This window comes from Chiloscyllium plagiosum, unplaced genomic scaffold, assembly GCF_037043375.1.
Source record: "Chiloscyllium plagiosum isolate Xiang-an unplaced genomic scaffold, Cpla_swu_hap1 HiC_scaffold_25, whole genome shotgun sequence".
In the NCBI taxonomy this organism is placed as follows: Eukaryota; Metazoa; Chordata; class Chondrichthyes; order Orectolobiformes; family Hemiscylliidae; genus Chiloscyllium; species Chiloscyllium plagiosum.
In genome coordinates, this window is record NW_028270163.1 from 28,956,138 (window position 1) to 28,977,293 (window position 21,156).

Genomic DNA, 21,156 nt, shown 5'->3' on the forward strand with positions numbered 1-21,156 from the left:
TTCTGTTTTACTTGAAGCTGTGTGGTTTGGCCAGTTGCATAACTCCTGGGAGATCCACCTTACATTTGCCTAAAACAAAGTTAGGGTCTGAGCTACATTCTTAAAATATTTTGAGGGGGCCTGGCCTGGCCCATACCAATACTAATTACTTGAATGAGGAAAGTGAATGCACAAAGGCAAGTTTGGGGATTCACAAAAATAGTTGGGAAGGCATGTGATGAGGATAGCACAACATCCACAGGGGGATATGGACAGAATAAGCAAGTGGGTAAAAACTTGGCAGATGGAATATAATGTGGAAAAAAAAAGTTCTTGCACTTTAAAAGGAAGAATAGAGGAGTTGAATATTATTTAAATGGGGAAAGACTGCAGAAAGCTACAGAACAGAAGGATTTTAGAGTCCTTATGCAGGAAGCATAAAAATCTAACATCCAAATTCAGGTAATAGGGAAGGCAAATGATGTTTTTTCTCTTTTATTTCAAAGATAGTGGAGTATAAAAGTAGAAGGGTTTTGCAAAAAAATTAGAAAAGTCACAAGTCAGATCACCACTGGTATACTGTGAACATTGTTGGGCCTCTAATCTAAGGATAGATACACTGGCAATGAGGCAGTCCAGTGAAGGTTCATTAGCTGTTAATGGGTAAGGAAGGACTGTCTTATGAAGATTGGGTGAGCCTGTGGTCATTGGAATTTAGAAGAATGAGGGGCAACCTTATTGAAAGATGCTTAGGGAACTTGGAGTGAATGGAGGGAGGTGGTTTCCCCTTTTGGGAAGGTCCAGGACCATAGAGCATCTTCTCAGAAGAAGAAGTTGCACACTGAAGACCGAGATGAGGAGGAACTTCTGCTGGGGAGTGAATTTGTGGGATTCTTTATTGCTGAGGTCAATCAAGCCTGCATCATTAAATATATGTAAGGCTGAATAGGCTGGGGCTGTTTTCCCTGGATCATTGGAGGCTGAGGTTTATAAAATCATGAGGGACATGGATAGGGTAAATAGACAAGGTCTCTTCCTTGGGTTGGGGGAGTCCAGAACTAGAAGGCATAGGTTTGGGGTGAGGGGTAACCTAAGGGCAACCTTTTCTCGCAGAACTGGTGCATGTGTGAAATGAGTTGCCAGAGGAAGTGGTGGAGGCTGGTACAATTGCAGCATTTAAAAGGCATCTTGATGGGTATATGAAAAGGAAGGGTTTAGAGGGATATAGGCCAAGTGCTGGCAAATGGGACTAGATTAATTTAGGATATCTGGTTGGCATGAACGAGTTAGACCAAAGGGTCTATTTCTGTGCTGTACATCTCTGACTCTGGCAGTTTAGAACCACAAAGAGATCTTGATCAATTGAGTCAATGGGATGAAGAGTGGCAGATGAGTTTAATTTGGATAAATGAAAGGTATTGCATTTTGAAAAGCAAACAAAAGTAAAGCTTACAAAATTAAAAGTAAGGCCATGGGTAGTGTTTAGAACAGAGACAGCTAGGGGGTCAGATACTTGATTCTTTGAAGTTTGTAAAGATAGGGTGATTAGGAAGGCATTGAGCATGCTTGCTTTTATTGCTCAGACCATTGAGTATAGGAGTTGTAGTTGTTTAGGACATTGGTGAAACCTCTTCTGTACTATGGTGTCTAGTTCCGGCCTCCCTGTTTATAAGGATATTAATAAGCTGGAGAGGGTTCAGAAGAGATTTACCAGGATGTTGCCACAAACTGAGGGCTTGAATTCTAAGGAGAGGCTGAATAGGTTGTGTCTTTGTTCACTTGAATGTAGGAGTTTGAGAGGTTATCTTTATAGAGGTTGATAAACTAATGAAGGGTATACAACTTTGAATTTTAAATTTCTGATATATTCTCCAGTTTTGTTTTGGTGTTCCCTATTTCTTCCCCACTGCTGAAAACACTCTGCTCTTGACTATCATCTATTATAATATCTCATTAAGGAAAGGAAATGACCTAATCACTGACTCTTTGTCCTGTCTGAAATACTTAGTACATAACTTATTCATTTAGTTTCTTTTTGATTTGAGAACTTTGCTTTCAGTCCTTCCCCAGAGACCAGTAACAATACTAATACCTTTACTCCAGCAACAAATCTTTTAACTTTGGCTGTTTAATCTGCTCTAGTTCTCATTATATTTTGAACTCTTCAAATGCTTATTGACCAACTTATAAACTTTGTTGTGGATCCCTCTGGAACCTGAAACATCAACTGTAAGCTAACGTAGACTCTGAGCTTTGGTTAATCAATTTGTTTTCTTTAATCAATTTAAGTTTTCCCCTCAACTCATGTTCATATTTCAGTTCCAAAGGATTCGATGCTGTGGATTCATTAGAAACATCGCCAATGATAAACAGTAAAAAGGCAATTCTTTTATCCCAATCATTTGGATATTTTGACAATAATTGAGCTTATTGTCATTCAGTTGTTGTCTTCAAAGTTTGATGCCAGCTTTCTAATGCACCTGGTAAGCAGAAGATGTAAATTATTTCATTTATAAATCAGTCCTATTTTCTTTGAATATTTGAAATGTGAAGTTTTAACACTGAACCAATTGCATTTCTTTGGGTAATCTGTATCTTGTGGGAACTTTTTCAGTACCATATTTGCATTTTGTTTTCTCTACAAGCAGTGCTTCATAAAATCTTGTTGAAGTATTCATAATAGTTTAAAGATGCTAGTTCCCATTCCTGCTTTTAGGTAGGGGTCCTACACAATCTATTAAGACACTGCTAAGCGGTTCTTCAAAAATTGTTTTTTTTTAATTAAAGGCAAGGGCTTAATCCATTACTGGGGCTATTCATTGTATATGTTGGTCTGTATATGTTGATCTGTCTAATAGGAATGGTCTTTTCTCCCTTCTTAGTGTAATCTAAGAAATAATGTTCTGTTTGAACTTCTGCTCCAGTTTTTATACCTATTGTATTATTCATTTTATTTCAAATTAGTATTTTATTAAAGCAGCAAGATTAGTCCTCGTGTTGAGTTTTATAAAATATTTATTTGGCTTCCAGTGATTCTTGCTCAGTGTTTTGATAGAACATTACAGCGCAGCATAAACCCTTTGGCCCTCAATGTTGCGCCGACCTGTCATACCAATCTGAAGCCCATCTAACCTACACTATTCCATGTACGTCCATATGCTTATCCAATGACGACTTAAATGTACTTAAACTTGGCGAATCTACTACCGTTGCAGGCAAAGCATTCCATGCCCTTACGACTCTGAGTAAAGAAACTACCTCTGACATCTGTCCTATATCTATCACTCCTCAATTTAAAGCTATGCCCCCTCGTGCTCGCCGTCATCACATTTGGAAAAAGGCTCTCCCTGTCCAGCCTATCAAACCCTCTGATTATCTTATATGTCTCAATTAAGTCACCTCTCAACCTTCTTCTCTCTAACGAAAACAGCCTCAAATCCCTCAGCCTTTCCTCGTAAGACCCTCCCTCCATATCAGGCAACATCCTAGTAAATCTCCTCTGCACCCTTTCCAAAGCTTCCACATCCTCCTTATAATCCGGTGACCAGAACTGTACACAATACTTCAAGTACGGCCGCACCAGAGTTTTGTACAGCTGCAGCATAACTTCATGGTTCTGCAACTCAATCCCTCTATTAATAAAAGCTAAAGCACTGTATGCCTTCTTAACAACCGTGTCAACCTGGGTGGCAACTTTCAAGGATCTGTGTACCTGGACACCGAGATCTCTCTGCTCATTTACACTACCAAGAATCTTACCATTAGCCCAGTACTTTGCATTCCGATTACTCCGTCCAAAGTGAATCACCTCACACTTGGCTGCATTAAACTCCATTTGCCACCTCTCAGCCCAGCTCTGCAGCTAATCTATGTCTCTCTGTAACCTACAACATCCTTCGTCACTATCCACAACTCCACCGACCTTAGTGTCGTCTGCAAATTTACTAACCCACCCTTCTACGCTCTCATCCAGGTCGTTTATAAAAATGACGAACAGCAGTGGACCCAACACCGACCCTTGCGGTACACCACGAGTAACTGGATTCCAGGATGAACATTTCCCATCAACCACCATCCTCTGTCTTCTTTCAGCAAGCCAATTACTGATCCAAACTGCTATATCTCCCACAATCCCATTCCTCTGCATTTTGTACAATAGCCTATTGTGGGGAACCTTATCGAACACCTTGCTGAAATCCATATACACCACATCAACCAGTTTACTCTCATCTACCTGTTTGGTCACCTTCTCAAAGAACTCTAAAGTTTGTGAGGCATGACCTACCCTTCACAAAACCGTGCTGACTATCCCTAATCAAATTATTCTTTTCTAGATGATTATAAATCCTATCCCTTATAACCTTTTCCAACGCTTTACCAACAACTGAAGTGAGGCTCACTAGTCTATAATTACCGGGGTTGTGTCTACTCCCCTTCTTGAACAGGGGAACCACATTTGCTAACCTCCAGTCTTCTGGCACTATTCCTGGAGACAATGATGATTTAAAGATCAATGCCAAAGGCTCGGCAATCTCCTCCCTGGCTTCCCAGAGGATCCTAGGATAAATCCCATCCGGCCGAGGGGACTTATCTATTTTCACACTCTGCAGGATTTCTAATACCTCTTCCTTGTGAACCTCAATCCCACCTAGTCTAGTAGCCTGTATCTCAGTATTCTCCTTGACAACATTGTCATTTTCTAGAGTGAATACTGTAAAAAAATATTCATTTAGTGCTTCCCCTATCTCCTCTGACTCCACGCACAACTTCCCACTACTATCCTTACTTGGCCCTAATCTTACTCTTGTAATTCTTTTATTCCTTAAATACCTAGAGAAAGCCTTAGGGTTTACCCTGATCCTATCCGCCAACAACTTCTCATGTGTTCTCCTGGCTCTTCTGAGCTCTCTTTTTAGGTCTTTCCTGGCTACCTTGTAACCCTCAAGCGCTCTAACTGAGCCTTCACATCTCATCCTAACATAAGCCACCTTCTTCCTCTTGACCAGAGATTCCACTTACTTTGTAAACCACGGCTCCCGCGCTCTACAGCATCCTCCCTGCCTGACAGGTATATACTTATCTAGGACACACAGGAGCTTTTCCTTGAATAAGCTACACATTTCTAATGTGTCCATTCCTTGCAGTTTCCTTCTCCATCCTATGCTTCCTAAATCTTGCCTAATCACATCGTAATTGCCTTTTCCCCAGCTGTAACTCTTGCCCAGTGGTATATACCTATCCCTTTCTATCACTAAAGTAAGCATAACAGAATTGTGATCGCTATCACCAAAGTGCTCACCTACTTCCAAGTTTAACACCTGGCCGGGCTCATTACCCAGTACCAAATCTAATGTGGCTTCGCTCCTTGGCCTGTCTATATACTGTGTCAGGAAGCCCACCTGCACATACTGGACAAAAACTGACCCATCTATAGTATTCGTACTATAGTGTTCCCAGTCAATATTTGGAAAGTTAAAATCCCCCATGACAACTACCCTGTCTCTCTCACTCCTATCGAGAATCATTTTTGCTCTCCTTTCCTCTACATCTCTGGAACTATTTGGAGGCCTATAGAAAACTCCCAACAGGGTGACCTCTCCTTTCCTGCTTCTAACCTCAGCCCATACTACCTCAGTTGACGAGTCCCCAAACATCCTTTCTGCAACTGTAATACTGTCCTTGACCAACAATGCCACACCTCCCCCTCTTTTACCATCTTCTGTGTTATTACTGAAACATCCAAATCCTGGAACCTGCAACAACCATTCCTGTCCCTGCTCTATCCATATCTCCGAAATGGCCACAACATCGAAATCCCAGGTACCAACCCATGCTGTAGGTTCACCCACCTTATTCCGGATGCTCCTGGCGTTGAAGTAGGCACACTTCAAACCAACTTCTTGCTTGACGGTGCCATCTTTTGTCCCTGAAACTTGATTTCGGACCTCCCTACTCTCAACCTTTTCTATACTTGAACTACAATTTTGGTTCCCATCCCCCTGTTGGATTAATTTAAACCCAAGCCCCATAGCCTTAGCGAATTCCCCCCAGATATTCGTACCCCTCTGGTTCAGATGAAGACCATATTATTTGAAGAAATACTCACGAAAAATGAAAGAGGATGTTTTTGTTTGTTTCTGTATAACCAAAAGTATTCAAAATAAATAATTTTGTGTAGGGATAAATTTCAAGAAGTGTTTTAAGCTGTGGTAATAACTGAGAGCCTGTATTCATGTTAAGTTCTATTTTCAATATCTGCACCAATTGAACTTCTAAATTAACCATTTATCTTGTCAAGTATCTACTGCTAAGTGTGCTACAGGTAACCAAATCCATATAGACGTCATTTCCTCATTCTATTTTTTTCATAAATGACTTTTGAAAGCAAAATATCTGCATCATCAAAAACCAATATATTATCAACAAAGTGTCTTCCAATTTAACAGTAATACTGCTTCAGGAAATCCATTAATTCTATGTAATAGTTACTAAGGATTGGTATCAATATTATATTCTGTAAATTTCCATGTGCAATATTTATAAACAAGTGATCTGTGAGAATGTGACTTTGTATGTTCGATTAACAACATGTATTTACATGCCCATTATAAACCTGAACCAAATGGAGTGTAATTGGATGCTGTCAGCAAATAGAATAGGAAACAACCCAAAATGTTACACATTTTCAGATAAAATTGTCACACTGCAAATGTAATCTTACAAAGCTAATAAGCATATAAATAGTAAACAATAGTCATTTGTGTATACCTCATGAAGACAGAAATAAAAGCAGCTCTAATCTGTTCAAGCGAATGCTGAGAACACAAGCTAGGTTTCCTGTCAAGCAAAGCACAAGGATCATGAACACTGTAATCAGTCTGTCAGATACTGCATAGGTTTACATGGAAATATCTTTTGAATAGGCAAGCAAGTCTTTTTTGAAAAAGAGACTGTGGAATTTCAAAGTACAGATGTCTTAGAAAGTTGGCTTAAGAGAATTAAAATGGAAGCTGCCTGATTTTAACTTGCACAAATATTATCCATTGTTGCTGCAATTAATTTGTCATGCTACATGATGACATTCAGCAACAATTGCATTAAACAAAAAACTCCAGTAAATTCAAAGCACCAAGGTCAACTAATTCTGGCTGGGGAGCTGATAAAGACACCTATAGTGAATTGAGTTATTTTATGATAACCAGAAGGAAAAAATCTGATGTTTCCACTTCTGTCCATAGTTTTGCTTCCACTCTGAAACTTTTCGGTTTGCCCACATTTTGTAATAAGATGCTTCATTTCACTAAACTGGAGACAAAACTAACTATATGATTTTAAAGTAGGCAACTATACATATGAGAGTCAGTTTTCAAAATGCAAAGTAAAGAATTATTATGAAGAAATTTCAATTAATATTTATACAAGTGAATAAGTTGTGTTTTTTGTATTTTGGTTTATTTGTTAGTATCTATATGATTTGATTTTTGCTTTGATTATTGATCCTCCTTGTTCTAAGATACTTATGTTCAGTTCTTCAGAGATTTAAGATGTGATTCAAATCTTTCCTCAATGTTGCCACTGGCGTTATTAGCTTCAATGTACTTATAAATCTTCAGTTTATTGGGATGTGTTTCAACAATTTGTTTTCACTGATTGTTATCACTAGGTAAGTGAATTTACAAACAGCAATTCATTTAAAACAGGTTTTAAGGATTCTTGTCTAAGTGGCTATTGTAAATCATGGCGTCTGTTGATCAGCTTTGACACATTTAGGTCAGATATCATTGGCTACGGGGATTTCTCTTTCATTTGTAAACTCTTTCCTTTTTCACTGTTCAGTTTGTAATGCATCTTTGGAATTACATCTCATTGTCATGGGAATCAGGACACTCAAATTAACAGGATTATTCAGCAATAAATTCAGTGCACTCTGTAATTTAAAAGTTAAATATTCAAGATGCGGAACATTTGAGATGCAATTTAATGAGTCTTAGCGATGTGACTATCAAGGGATTTTTTTTTAAACAAAGCATTTCACTGTCAAAAGAGGATGAAATTGCACAGTGATTTAATGAAAGAAAGTAGTTTTAAAACATGCAGAAACACCAAGCAATGAAGATAATCTCTCTTCTGGGAAATGTTCATTAGAGGAATAACTTCAGCATCTATGAAGTGATTTTTATTATGTAAATAGATGTTGGTCATTTAATTAAACAACCATTTCTCTACAAAACAACTGTCCGAACAAATTTCCTTGTACAGATTTTACAAATTCAGTGCTGAATTACATTGAGTCCATGCAAACAGGCTTTAATTCTTTCAGGAATAATGAGTTTGGACACCAATATTTCAATGCTAATTCTGAGCTTGCAACTTTCAAACATATTCTGTAATATTCTCTTCAACCTTTTCATTAAGCAGAATATTTTATATGGAATAAGTCAATACCTGTCAGGTACAATTTATCGTTTTTTAAACTGTTTTTTATACACAGAATTGTCCATACATGTAAAAATACCATGCAATAATATAAGGATTGCTGTTAAAAATTATTCTTTTATTTTAGAAGATCACATTTCAATAATCCTTCGGGCTGAATTGTCCATTTTACTTTGGCTAAGTACAAATTATGTCAGTTTTGTTGGAGGGTTACTCGCCGTATCCTAGCAAACTCACTTCATTAACTACCAACCCTCCCATATTGTGCCCCTCACATCCATTTCAAGACCCATCTTACCACATGCCATTCTGAGAACAACTCTCGACTCACTGGTATCACGAGCAGGCATGCCATTTTTAAAAGGCTGCTGTGGTCTCGGACAATCACTGTCATTCCAAAGCTCCCTTGACTCGTTGTGAAAATGTCGGAAAAAGAGAAGATGGCACTGCAATTCTCTGACAGAAACTTGGAGATCCTGTTTGAGAGGGTGGTGCAAAGAGGGACTGACCTGTTTCTGGAGGACCAGAAGGGGAGGCCACGCCCCATTGACCAAGGAAGTACTACTCTTCACTCTATTGCAACTCTTACATTTATCCCTCTGTCAGTGCTACTCATTACACAATATCTGTTTCTCTCTTGCATCTTAGAGGAATCACCAGTATCTCCTTCGTCCTTTGAGAGACACCCAGCTCCCCCCAGATGTCATATTCACAATCTCTGAAGGTGAGAGTTCTGAAGCCTCAGTGGAAACATTGGCATGGTTACATCCTGCCCAGCATACTGCTGCTTGGAAGACTGCTAGACATCAGGGACCTGCTCAGTCCCAGGGAGTGGTTGCAATCAGGAATTTTGTTCACACGCACAGGGATGAACTGGAGTGGCAGACGGGTCTGTGGCACTCAACGATCCTCATTGCCCAGAAGCTGCATCAGTGCAGTAGGTAATGCAACTGTCTGTCTGCCTCCAACATTATAGCAAGGATATAGAAACTTTGGAAAGGTTGCAGAGGAGATTTGCTTGGATGTTGCCTGGTATGGAAGGAAGGTCTTGTGAGGAAAGGCCTTATGGGGAAAGGCTGAGAGAGGCTGTTTTCATTAGAGAGAAGAAGGTTGAGAGGTGACTTAATTGAGACAGAGGAAAATTGGAGGGTTAGATAGGCCGGACAGTGAGAGCCTTTTTCCTCTGATGGTGATGGCTAGCACAAGGGAACATAGCTTTAAATTGAGGGGTGATAGATACAGGACAGATGTCAGAGGTAGTTTCTTCACTCAGAGTAGTAGGGCCCTGGAATGCCCTGCCTGCAACAGTAGTGGAATCACCAACCTTAAGGGCATTTAAATGATCAGTGGATAGGCATATGGATGATTTAATATTGAAGGTTAGATAGGCTTCATATTGGTTTCACAAGTCGGCGCAAGATGTTCTTTGTTCTATGGGCAAGTTGGTGGGTCCAGTAACCTCAGGGTCTGCTGGAGAGACATACAGACCTACAGGGACATGGACAACCAGGCATACACTGCAGGTGCCCCTTCCTCACAGGGAGACGGGACAATATCATGAAGCCTCAGCTGGAGGTGGATCAACATGTAGTCTTATCATGCATCACTTCTCAGGATGTTGGGCTTGCCCATCTCTGACCCTTGAATTTTGAAACCAAGGATTGAAGACCCTCAGCAGATAAGGGGTAGGCCATTCAGAGCTGAGATGAGGAAGAATTTTTTTACTCACAGTTGTGAGCATGTAGACTTTTCTCCCCATAGGAAGCTGTTGGGGCCTGCTCATTAGATATATTCAAGAGGGAGCTGGACATGACTCTTGCAGCTAAAGGGATCAAGGTGAAGAGGGTGGGAATGGGATTCAGAGACTGCATGATCAGTATGTCATATTGAATGGTGGTGTGGACTCGAAGAGCCAAAGGGCCTATTCCTGCACCTGTTTTTTTCATGTTTGTATGGATCTGGCCTGTCCAAGCACAATTGCTCCAGGGTTGCCCCAACCAAAAATACAGTGCAAATAAGCCTCAGTGATGAATAAACGCAACCCACCTCAGTTGCAGATCCAGGGGCTACATGGAGAAATAGTGGGTAAAATAAGGAGAACAAAATATATTGAGAGCACATCAATGGCTTGGGTGAAAATCGTTTGTAGTGGATTTTGCACGTTTGTATTTTTGCACTTTTTAATCTTGTGTCTAATAATTAGGCTGCGTGTGTATGCCTAAATGACATTGTGGCAGCATCAGCAATCACTTAAGGGCCACAGATGAAGTTCTATGGATTGAGACCTGTGCTGAGAGTCTACTGCATTCTGGAAGCAAGTGGAACATGGCATGGGGTCTTGCTGACACCTTTGCACAAACCGCCACCACTGTATTGTTTTTTTTAAATGCCAAATGAAAGAATATCAGGTGAATATGTACTTTTCCCTCAAAGTTAAATGTAATTCTGTAAAAAAGCAGCTAAAGAAACTTGGCATGAAGAAGTATAACTCTACCACACTTTGTTAGGAATATGCTTCTGTATAGTACATTTCCATGCATGATAAGTTCTAATAGCCTTTTTTACAGAAGTTTAATAACTTTTGAGAACCCCAGATATTTTTATCTTTCAACTTGCATTAACATGAGCAACATCTCATGGATTGATAATTGATGGATTACAAAGCAATCAATATTAAGTGGCATTCATTGGAGCAGTAGTTAACATGAATATGGGCTTTATTTCCTGTTAACCACTTCTGTATCAGAAAGAAGCTGTTAGGACTAAATACACCATCTGCATCATGGTATAATGTAATCTTTCAGTTCTGCTGGATTGTCTAGCATAGATCACAAATGATATATGTTGTTATTGCTAGAGATCATGTTCATTACCATCCTATTACCTTACGAGCTATTATGTATCTGTATTGCCATTTCAATTCTTGTAGTACAAGTAATTCACTTATTTTGTCTGCCACTTTGACACAGGATAGCTGCCAAGTACTGTCTACAGTGCTTCAGGCTGAGTTCACAGTTATTATACAAGTTACCACAACTGTGGGTATTGTTCATTCAACACAATATTTATTCTGGGTAACACTGGAAAAAAAAATCTTGTAGTAGATTCTATTGAGCATTCTGAGTTGAAGCTGTATACTATACAAAAAAAAGTATGTTGGTAGCCGCTTTGAATAATAATATTCAGTCAAATAACGAATACCATAAATACTTTTTTCCAGTACTATAACCAGGGTAATTATTTATTGCTGATAAATCGCAGTTTAAAATTACAGCATGGAAGACTATTTGGCCCTTTGCAACTGTGTCAGGCACAGAGAAAGAAACTAGCCACCCATTCTCATACCCCACAGTATATCACTTCAGTTGCAGTTCCTGATACCTTTTAAACAAGTTGAAGGTTTCTCCCTCCAGGACACACACACTTTTTTTTTAAATTTCAAAAAATATACTTAATTCATTTTAAAAAAACTTTTATGTACAAAGTCAGTCAAGAAGTTCAGTTCTGTTCGGTCTTTATTTTATTTCAATCACTAGTTTTCTTCGAACCATATTCACAGCATATAGGCCTGCAACAACATCATTAGTGTATCAGTCCCAGTAAAATTACATCTCAAACATGTTAAAAAATTGAAAGAGGTGCTTGAAGCATAAGAAATGGGCCTTTGCAGTTCTCACAAATGTTTGATTGATAAATCTTTGTTTAGGAAACCAAAAGCTTAGATGCACATTATAAGAGTTATTGGGTCCCAATTAGCCACTTAATGCTGGCTGCTAAAAATTGCTAATGTATTGATTGACTCGCAATTATAACTGAATGTTGATTCACACATGTCCTTTCTTAATATCTGCATCAGTTCAAATGCAAATTTTAATAATGGTAATTATAGCAAATGTAATTTGATAAATTCCATTTGATTGACTGTGTTGCAATCTTGCAAAAGTCAAAAAAGAGCCAGTTCCATTTGTGCCTTGCAATTAACATGTTTTTCTGACTTTTTATTACTACATCTTTTCTTCATCCATTTTTTGGATGTATTGCAGACCTCAGTGCAGTTAAGAAGTTTAGTCAATTATTATAACTTGCAGCATTCTGTTGGAATATTTGCAAATAGTTGCCTCTGCTGCTGAGGCTGAAAAAATACCTTTACTGCTTTATTACCCAGTGTCTATTTCAGTAATTATTCATATGTGTTTGTCTCCAACATGGCGTTTTTAACTGATGCACTAATGCTTATGTTTTCATCTGTACCAGAAGCAATTGAGTGTGGATATCATGTTGGTAAAGAATTCAAAAGGTATCTGTTGCAACTATACTTAAATTACACTTCTCAGGTAGATTTGTATCTGGATCATCATTAGGCTAGTAGTTTACAATAGAGCAGCATACATACAGTAGAGCGTCCTACTTCAAGTGACTCACCGTAAGATGGAATGTGAGATCTTTATACTCTCAGGACATATGCTATTATGCAGTGATGATATCATGAGCATGTCTACCAAAGGCAAAGTGACATTAAATATGAGACACAAGACAGTTATGTAACTTGGAAATGGCACTGTAAGACTTACTCCAAGTTAATTATAATCACTGGCCTCCCCCTGTCATTCTGCCAAATACGTTTTGCAATTTAGTTTCAAAAAGTGGTCAATAAACAGTTAAGTCTAACCAAGTTTATCATTAACCATCAAACTTGATTTTATTTTAGGTAAAATTGAGTGAACAAAGTACAGTTTTCTCATGGAATTCAAACAATTGGTTATAATTTGCTCCTAATATTAGAATAGATTATGCAACTTTACCATTTTGATATGGGTCTAATTGTGTAAGTCTCTAAACTGTTGAAGCTAACCTAGACTCCCATGTCTCCTCCCCTTTGCTCTCTGGTGATGATTCACTTACTGAGTTGTCAATCAAAGTGTTTACCTTTAATAAGCACCACATCTTCCAATTTTGTGCCATGCTCTGATGTTTAAGAAAATCCACAACTATACATTTTTGAATGAAACCTATTCAAAGTGCAAATATCATCAATAGATTGATATGGTCTCAGTGAAGACCAGTTACTTTAGAAAGAAATTTTAACTCCCAGTTACTAACAGAGCAATGCACCATATGATTTTATTATAAGCATTACAAAGATAACAGATTTAAAAAGTACTAATGGGAGGAAAGATCTTGTAATAGTCTTTATCACATGGGACCAAGTATTTGATGAACTAATGGGGCTAAAGGCAGACAAGTCACCAGGACCTGGTATTAAAGGAATGGTTGCAGAGGTAGTGGAAGAATTGCTTGAAATATTCCAGAACTTGCTGGAATTCAGGAGAGTTCTAGCAGTTTAGAAAACCACTAATGTGACACCCCTGTTCAAGAAAGAAGGGAGATATAAAGCAGGACACTATAGGCCAGTCAACCTAACCTATGTCATTGGGAAAATGCTAGAGTCCATAACAGTCAAAGAAATAGTAAGAGGTTTAGAAAAGGTAACATGATCAAACAGTCAAGTTGTGAAAGGGAAATCATATTTGACAAACTTGTTAAAGTTCTTTGAGAATGTAAAGAGCAAAGATGATGAAGTGGAACTGGTAAATGTTGTGGTTATTAGAGCCCTTGTGGACATTTTGTTGTTTTTATTTTTATTGTTTTATCACTTTTGATTTGGAGCTGGGGACTGGGAATTGTTTGCTGAAAATTACTTCTGGACTTTGAATAGCTTGTGGTAAAAGGAAAAGAAGAGACCAAGCAAACATTGTTTAAGTGTAAAGCCAGGCCTGGAAGCTAATTGTGGGCTGAGAATAGTGACCCTGGGATAAGCACTGTTTTAACCAGATGATCAAAGTTGACTTTTAACAAGGTCAGTACCTGGGAATTGATTGTGGCAAGTCTGAAAGAGATCTTGTGTTCAAGCAAATGGCACTTATTGAATGATAATTGAGTCCTCAGGAAAAAAGTGAGTTTATTATTTTTGGAAGAACCAGAATTGAAGTGTTTTTTTTAAACTGTGTTTTTCAGAGGAAACAAACTGATGAGACAGCATGAGATTTGAAAGCTCCCTTCCTAATCTGCCATACCACCTTTTGGTAGTCCAGGGAGTGAAAGCTGAGATAGAAGTATTGCTGTCTTTCCCTGGCTGATCTGAGAGGGTTTCCATGATCAACATCTCTGGAAAAGCATCCAAGGAATATGCATCTATAATTGCATTATTCAAGTCACTTAAGTAATCTAACCAGTTTTGTTAATTTATTTTATTAATCCCTTGACTGTGTATTTGTTTGTCCATCTGACTTTTGTATGAATGGGTGCTGTAAACAAATGTTTCAGGTTTAATGTATAGACATTAATTATTTCACTGTTTCATTTTCTCTGTTAAGTTCTAGTGTATTTCATAAATAGTTGGCTTTAAGATACAAAATTAATCAAAAGAGTGAAACTAAGTGTGGCCTACTGCCAATCTATTTTTCTTTTTCTCTCTCCTTTTAAACAAACAACACACTTTTAAAAAATGGTACTTGCTAATTCTTTTCGGAGCAGTAGCACATTAAAAGAGTATTACTTTGAAGATTTTTTAAAAACATTAGTTTGCCCATTCATTTCTTGAAGATTCCTAGCTGCACCATGAGTGAGAGACTGAAGTACAGTGTCTTTTTGAGCAGTTATTTGAATCTAGCATTAAAACATTTATCCAAATTATAGATTTTTGTTAACTTTCACTTGGGGTACAAAATTCTACCACAACGTAGTTCATCTCCACAGTGGACTCACGGCTGTAATCACACTGCAATTATATACCTTTTTCATATAAAGTACAACAAAATGACTTACTTGTTGTGTTCAATTATTCAGTGCTTTGTGTGTGTGTTGACTGCTTGCTGTCCTTGTGTGCTGTTAGTCAAGCCTCTTAACTATAGTTAGAGAAACTGAAACCTGGATGTTAGCTGGTGGCTGCTAGTACTTTGAAAATATTTGTAATAAAGCTCTTATTCATACTTTGAAGTTTCTGAGAGTCATCTCTGAGTCAGAAAGCACAATATTGTTCAATAGCACTTCCTACTTCTGCAAATCTCTTCTGCAAATCCTTTACTTTCATTCCAATGGTTTGGTGTAAAAGAAAATATTAATTTGTTAATATAAGAACAATATTTATAGTTTATACAGTAGAGAAAATGAGCAATTTCCTTTACATATATATCAGTCAATGGACCATCGTTACATTTTCAATCTTGGCTAGTTCTTGTGACACATGGGTTTGAACATTGACCTTTCACATGTAGAAACTGAATTAAGCCTATACACATAAAAGGAGAATCTTCCCTTCCTCAGCTGCTTCATGGAATGAATTTGGGAATTCAATTCCTCGAGAAAATAAATCCTCAGCATAAAACTGGCACCTGCATCCTGGCAGCTGAAAGAAGACAAGGACAGTTTTAGAGAGGGGTTTACCATGCCCTGTTCCCAAACCCCTCCCACACCATAGTACACACCACCCTGGGACATTGCATCCCACACTTGCTAAGGTTGGGGATCACCCCCATGCTCTCACTAAGATGCAGCAGTTGGCTGAGGCAGAATGTGGTGAAGGAGAACTCTTTACTGCTGGTAATCTATACATAGATCAGCATTTAGACCTTTTTCTGGGAATATTTTGAAGTCTGCATCTAGCCTTTTCATGGTTGAAGCTTGCTGATGGAAATCAATCCCCTCTGGTCTCAAAGATTGTGGAATTGTGCATAATTGCAAGCAGTATTATGTTCTCTGTTCCTAACAAAACCGATAGAAGAGAGCCGTTGGATATGATATACTTAGATTTTTAGAAGGTTTTTGATAAAGTCCCCCCCCCCCCCCCCCCCCCCCCCCCCCCCACCATGGGACACTGGTTAGAAAAAAATGCACATGGGATAGGTGGTAATGTATTGGCATGAATTAATGATTGCAAACATACAGAACATAGGAGGAATAAATGGATTATTCTTAGATTTGCAACTATGACTAATGGGGTACCACTAGGATCAGAGCTTAGGCCCCAGCTAATCACAATAATATATTAATGATTTGGAGTTGGGGACCAAATGTAATATTTCCAAATTTGCAGATGATGCAAAGCTAATTGTGAATGTGAATTTTGAGGAAGATGTAAAAGTGGTTTATTTCAGGAGGATTTGGATCGCATTAGTGAATGAGCAAGAACAGGCAAATGGAATATGATGTGGGGAAAAAAATGAAAGGTAATCCACTTAGGTACGAGGAACAGATGTGCAGAATAGTTCTTAAATGGTAACAGGTTGGAAAGTATAGATGTATAAAAGAATATAAGTACCCGTGTCACTGATGAAGCCAATATGCAGGTGCAGCAAGGTGTTAGAAAGGCTATTGGGAATGTTTATCTTTTTCACAAGAGGATTGAGTACAGGACGAGTGAAGTCTTGCTTCAATTGTATAGCAACATGGTCAGACTGCACCGAGAGAACTGTGCAATCTTGGTCTCCTGATCTCAGGAGAGATATTACTGCCAGATTGGAGTGCAAAGTTCACTGGAATTATTCCTGGGGTGGTAGACCTGTCTGATGACGAGACATCGGATAAACTGGGTCTGCAGTCTCTACAGTTTCAGAAAAATAAAAAGTGATATCATTGAAATTTACAGAAGGCATAAAGGGATAAAGAGGATAAATGCAGGTGAAAGGTTTCCCTGTTTGGGCAATCTAGAATAAGACGCACAAGTTCAAAATAAGAGTGATGCTACTTCGGTCTGAAATTAGGATGCGTTTGGCTTTACTCAGGCTTGTGAATCTTTAAAACTCTATCACAGGGGGCTGTGGATCCTTAGTCCTTCAGTATGTTTAAGGCAGAGATTATTAGATTTCCGATTACCAGAGTTATGGGAACGGGGTGGGTAAAACCCACTTAAGCATTAAATTGGCCGTGATCACATTGAATGATGGGGCTAGCTGGACAGACCCTTACCCCTGCTACACAAAGTTCATACCAGAATCACCAATCACTGTACTGTCAGGAAAACTCACGCTAAGAATTGTGCGGGGTAAGGCACAGCCGAGTACAACCTTCAAAGAAATAGCAAACCTCAAATAAAATATTGTACATTGATTTGTTTGAAAAAGAAACCAAAGGTGGCGCTATGAAAACATTCGCGATTACTCTATTTAAATAAAACACATCCCGTGCAAATTCGTGATATTCCGCTAGGTGGTGAGAGATTAGAAAATGAATTGAGCAGTCTCAAGGGAACAGAGCACACGATGATTTCGGTAATCTGGGGAAAACACTGACGATGGTTTTCAATTTTTTTCCAGACAGTAGTTAATAGTGTGTTACCTATAGCAAGAAATCCAAATAGTCCAAATCAGAGTATCGTGCCCTACACGTGTATATCTACGCATCAAGGTAACTTCAGTTTCAGGAGTACTTTCGATCCAAGATAATTCAGATAAAGTTAAGAGGTTAGTTGAGTTAACTTCAGTTACTTGAACCGATACAATTCGCTGCGCTCCAGTCTAACATGACTGTTGGGTGAAGGAAGGGGAATTCTGTCTGTATAACCGAGTCCCGCAACTTCTTGGATCTCAACTGCCTCGCAACGCAAAAGGGGGGGGGGGGGGGAAGGGAGATCCTGGGTAATTCTCCAGTAAGTGACATTAACCTGGTGAAAAACTGTGATTAAACGATTATCCGGTTAAATGTATAAAATCTGCGTCTATCAGAGCCTTAGTGTTTGTTTAAAACATAGGCCATATATCTCCGTAGTAATGAGCTCTCAGTGAATCTGAAATCCTCCCACTGGTCCCAGGTCGCAGTCTTCATCTGTGCCATTCGAGTTTACGAATTTTGTTCCATTTACCGGTCGTTTATACAGATTATGAAAGCTATTTTTATTTAAAATGTATCTATTTTAGTATTGTTTTGTTAAATTAGGAGTTGCGTTAGCCTCCCACAAACTCCAAGCAACGTGTAGAATTTACTGTAATCCTGGTGTTTGAGTCACTGCCGGGTTACCGCCTCTTGTATTCTCTTAAAATATGGGCTCTTTCCGTGTAACTCCCGAGTGCTCCCTAATTGCTGTTGGGGGCACTCTCCTGCATGTGAGTTTTATTGAGGATGTCCTTTCGTAAAGGCCTCTTGGTCCTGTCTCGAACATAAAATGAATGTGGAAACAATTGTTGAATGTGTATGGGTACAGGATATACTATGGGAATCCCTGACAGGGCAGATAGGGGGGAAAAAAAACATACAGGTATGTCCAAAGCTAGTGGGCGACGAAGCCAACAAGTTATTTGGGATAAAGATTTTATTAACAACTTTATAAAATAAATATACAAAAGAATATGCATTCTCGGTAACTCTGACGACACAATCTAATAACATGGATGTACAAACAAACGCCAACCCCTTAATTAACAAATAACGATGGTGGATTAGAGTGGTGTTGGATAACGGTGGTGGTTTATTTACACTTTGTAAACTAAGTTCCCAGGCCGCACGGCATGTTACAAACCGTATGGGAAACTTCGATCAATGTTGATACAGTATTACACAACAGGTTCGATGTCAACCCTACATGGTGTTTACCGTAAATGCAAGCGTCAATTGTTCAGTTTACTGAATAAATATCAGCATCTTCAAAATAAAATGAAACTAAAATTCAGCCTAATCAATAGTAGCAGTTTTTGAGATACGTGCCGAACGCTCCTGTATGTTTTAGCACCGCGACAAGTTCAGTTGCACGATTTTGTCCAGTTTGGAGACGCGCTCTTCCAAACGCGGATCCATTCGGTCTGGTTTCAACCTTCAGCGACGGTGAAGAATTATGTACGTATTATTTGTGCTATAACTTTGATCGGATCAATCGAAACGGAAAGTCCGTCCGTTGGGAAACCGGGCGTTTAGGAGATGCGGCAGCTGTTGGTTTTGTTCATGGGAGGTCGGGCATGGCTCTCCGTGGGGAAAGTTTCTCGCCTCCTCCTCAGGGCCGGGCTCAGGCGGCTCGGTAAGTTCGCCTGCCGCAGGAGCTCTTGGAAAACTTCCAGCACGTTGGCGTTGTCTTTGGCCGAGGACTCCAGGTAGCGGCTGTTCCATTCCAGCTCCACCAGGGACATGATCTCCTCACTGGACACTTGCCTGTCGCTCAGGTTGTCCGCCTTGTTGCCGATCACCACAATCGGCGTGTACTTGTCTTCCTTGATGTCGAGGATCTCCTCCCGGAGGCTTCTCACCACTTCGAAGGACTCGGCGTCGTCCACAGCATAGACCAGGGCGAAAGCGTCGCTGCTCTGGATGGAGAGCTTCCGCATGGCCGGGAATGAGTAGCTGCCGCTGGTGTCCATGATCTCGATCGTGACCTTCATGGACCCCAAGTCGTACTCTTTGCGGTGAAGCTCGTCCACCGTCCTCTTGTACTTCGACTCGAAGGTGTCGAGCAGAAACCTCCGGATCAGCGACGTCTTCCCCACCCCAGCCGCCCCGAGGAAGACCAGGCGGACCTGGTTTCTTTCCTTCACAGCCAGAGACATGGTGGCGCCGCTTTATTGGTTTGTCTTCGCCCCCAACTTTTCTCTTACTTTGAAAACTCTTCAACTAATGTACGGGTGAAGTTGCTGAGGTGACTTGTTGTGGAGGAAAGCGGTTCAGAGGGGTTGCAGTCGTTCATGCACATTTATCAGCGACACTACTCCCACTCCGCTCTCCGGCAGCACCTCCTGTGCTGCTTCTGTGTCCGCGGCTCGCTCCGCCCTTATAAAGGTAGCGGCCCGGGCGAAGCCGGGCCTCCATGGCAACCGCGCACCAATCGGAGGATCAAAGGCAAATGAGCAGCGTGGACACCGCCCCTTTCGGATTGGCCCCACCCCTCATTGTTGAATCCCTCATTACGGTTCTTCCTGTACCAGAGTCCTCCATGAACTGAGGCCCCGCCCCTCTGTGTGGGTTCCGTACGGTTGGACCCATCCCAACTGAGGCCTCGCCCCCTCATTGTGAGTCTGCCCATTCGTGAGACTCCGCCCCCAGCTGAGGCCCCGCCCGCTCATTGTGTGCCTGCCCCGCCGTGAGACTCCGCCCCCAGCTGAGGCCCCGCCCCACGCCCGTGGACACGGGGTTCAGGTTTGGAGTCTGGTGTGAATGCTATAGTGATTTAACGTTGTTCTCTCAATAAAGAGCTCCGCATGCCGGAAACCTGAAACAAAAATAGAAAGTTGTTGGAGAAACTCGGTAGGTCCGGTAGCATCTGTAATGAGAGAAGCAGTTAATGTTTTGGGTCCGCTTTGTTTTGCTTTAACAGTATTTGGAACGATTCTGATCTGCAAACCCGCGGTTCCCTTATTCTGACAGATTACAATGTGGACAGGTGGAAAGGTGCCGATTTTATGGAACCAGACACTTAAAAAAATCCAGCGCTATCATCTTTTGTTTCTGGAGTATGTTTTAACCGCTGATTGGACTATTATTTATTATTGTTATATGAAGTTAATCATTTTCTCAGTCGGTCCCACCATTCTTAATGCGCGACTCTATCCCATTTATTTGCATTTTTCTATAAACCTTAACTCTCTAAACACATTTTAAAAAAATACAATTCTACTCTTCTACATTTTAATTAACCCAGCATTCTCAAACCGTTGAGGAGATAATGCATGATTTTTGCTTGCAACTTCCAATCCTGGCTCCAATTTGTCTTGTTTAATATCCCTCATCAGAGAAAATAATATTTCTTCATTTGACCTATCAATTCTT

The 21,156-nt window shown here is 39.9% G+C and overlaps 1 protein-coding gene and 1 long non-coding RNA gene across 2 annotated transcripts; one reads left to right on the forward strand and one right to left on the reverse strand.

Annotated features, from left to right (window-relative positions):
- The first annotated feature begins 1,070 nt into the window (after positions 1-1,070).
- On the forward strand, positions 1,071-15,404 carry LOC148145307 (uncharacterized). The gene is made up of 2 exons (XR_015761403.1): positions 1,071-9,356; positions 10,619-15,404. It is a non-coding gene; the product is annotated as an uncharacterized LOC148145307 (long non-coding RNA).
- A 3,302-nt stretch (positions 15,405-18,706) lies between these two features.
- On the reverse strand, positions 18,707-20,489 carry rasd4 (rasd family member 4). The gene has a single exon (XM_043714638.2). It carries the CDS (start codon positions 19,938-19,940, stop codon positions 19,314-19,316), a length of 627 nt encoding a protein of 208 aa, XP_043570573.1. The 5' UTR covers positions 19,941-20,489; the 3' UTR covers positions 18,707-19,313.
- Positions 20,490-21,156: the final 667 nt, after the last annotated feature.